This window comes from Tupaia chinensis, unplaced genomic scaffold (genome assembly GCF_000334495.1).
Source record: "Tupaia chinensis unplaced genomic scaffold, TupChi_1.0 Scaffold142716_1, whole genome shotgun sequence".
Classification (NCBI taxonomy): Eukaryota; Metazoa; Chordata; class Mammalia; order Scandentia; family Tupaiidae; genus Tupaia; species Tupaia belangeri.
Window position 1 is genome coordinate 4,615,892 of NW_006202562.1, and position 2,096 is coordinate 4,617,987.

A 2,096-nucleotide genomic window follows, 5' to 3' on the forward strand; every position below is an offset into this window, starting at 1 on the left:
TGATCTGGTCACCTGGTGCGGCCGCCGTCACTGGCACTTCCTCCCACGTGCGTGTCGGCGACCGGAAGTGACCTCACGTCGGCGCCGCCCGGGGAGCTGGGAAGGAAGCTCCGCCGTGTGTAGGAGCCCCGGGGCAAGGCGGATCGGGATCTGGCTGCCAGGTGGTGGTAGACGGAGTCTGGCAGCGGACGGAGTTGAAGAAGATTGCGACCTGTCTCGTCCAGCGCGGGCGCTCTCGGGGGTCCCACGCCTGGAGAGTGAGGCCGGGCGTGTCTCAGCCGCGGGGCTCCAGGGCGACGCCATCGCCGTGACTGCCCCGGGATCTTCCTTCCTGAGCCCTCGGTTCCTCTGGGGTGGAAACCCAGCGCCCTGCAGGTCCCACGGGAGCTCACCTCCGCGCGTTTGTTCAACTCTTCTTTGGAACACGTGCCTGTTACACTTTCCTTTCTCACTCCTCTCAGCCTCAAGTAAAAGCAAAGCATCTAACTCGTTTCCATTTCCGGGTTTCTTCTAGTTTTGTACCACAGTGAACCGGACTAACGAAAGGAGTTTTTTAAAGTATTTTACGATAATAATGACTAGCTTGCATAAATAACCCAGTTTAAATGGTTACAAATGGAATCTAGCTGGCATTTAACATCCAATGTAACTTTCCAGCTACAGTTACAAATATAAACTAATCGTTAATGTATCGTTAGAGCATTTATTGTTTACAGTGTGCTAAAGCATTGACTAATGGTTATTTTATTTCATCGTATTTAATCTTAATCTTATTTAATCATCATGTGAGCCTACTGAAGGTATTACCCTCTCCCGTAACAGATGAGAAAGCCGCGTTGTACAGGGTTGAGTAACTTGCTTGTTCAAACAGTTGTGTTTCAGTTCAAGCAAACATTTACTCTCTTGTCCTTGCACTAACGTACTTTTATGTTTTCTGATTATTTCAGATGCCGAATTGCAGACCTCTCCTTTTTAGCACATAAAAGGAGAGGTCTGAAAGAAGAGGTGTTTATGTCCATTTACTCACACCTGAAAGTCTCCCTGTAATCCCGTCTTAGTTTGATACATCACACTCAGTCCAAAAGGCTCACCTCAAGAGGCTTCTATGAAAGTATTTCTCTGTGTTACCCAGCAGACAATATTAATTACCCCTCCTCTGGTGATCTGGTGACACTGTGCATAAACTGCAGGTGTGAAAATTGGTGAAGTGGCTGTCCCACATTTTACTGAAGCACAGCCAAGACTATTACAGCTAAATCTCTCTGCAGTTTGGTTGATGTAAACCTGCCCTTTGATTCCATTAAAAAAAAAAAAAATCTACTTTCCCCCAAGGCTGATTTGGATAGAGTTCCTATACCTCCTAAAGGGAGGAGTTCTAATAAGCCAATAACAAAAATTTGGGGAGTACACAGCTAATCAGCCTGGGTGGTAAAATTGCTTTTCATAGAAACTGGAGTTTGGGGCCAGCAAGTGGCATAGTGGTTTAGACACTGGACTCCCACTCACTTGATCACAGTTTGAGTCCTAGACCAGGGGCTTGAAACAATACTAGGCGGGTGTGTGTGTATGCCCAAAATCTTGAGAGGAGAATGGAGAAGAAATTGCGGTTATTTCTCAATTTCTGTCTCTGGTGAGATCATACTTCCTATAGTAAAAATCTCTTTTTAAAAAAATGAGTTTTTAGCTTTCAGAAAAGTGTAAAAGGGGACCAGCAATTAGCATAATGGCTGTGTCGCTGGACTCCCATGTAGTCAACTATGGTTCGAGTCCCGGTCCCGGTGGATTAAACTCACGCCGGGCACATGTGCATGTGTGCCCAAGATCCTGAGAGGAGAACGGTGGAGAAGGGATTGAGGTGTGGCCATCCCCCCTGGGGGGATGATTTCTTGCTTTCTGTCTCTCTCTGTCTTTCTGGCGAGTGCACACGCCTTATAGCAAAATCCTCTCAAAAAAAAAAAAAAAAAAAACTATAAAAGGAAGAGAAGAGGCAACACCTGAAGGTTGGGGAGAGGATGTGGACTAAGTATCTTAACAACTTTTCCCAGCCTGTGTGTCTAGTAAACGCCCATCAGAGTTAGGCTTGGTGTGGGTATTTC

The 2,096-nt window shown here is 46.5% G+C and overlaps 1 protein-coding gene across 1 annotated transcript in view; it reads right to left on the reverse strand.

The window, feature by feature from the left end:
• The window catches only part of XRN2 (5'-3' exoribonuclease 2), a gene marked incomplete in the record, with an annotated part of 97,900 nt that extends 97,380 nt beyond the window's left edge, over positions 1-520 (reverse strand). The window contains 1 exon segment of the mRNA XM_014582177.2: positions 32-520. Coding sequence (XP_014437663.1) covers positions 32-482 — 451 coding nt within the window.
• Between the last annotated feature and the right edge of the window lie 1,576 nt (positions 521-2,096).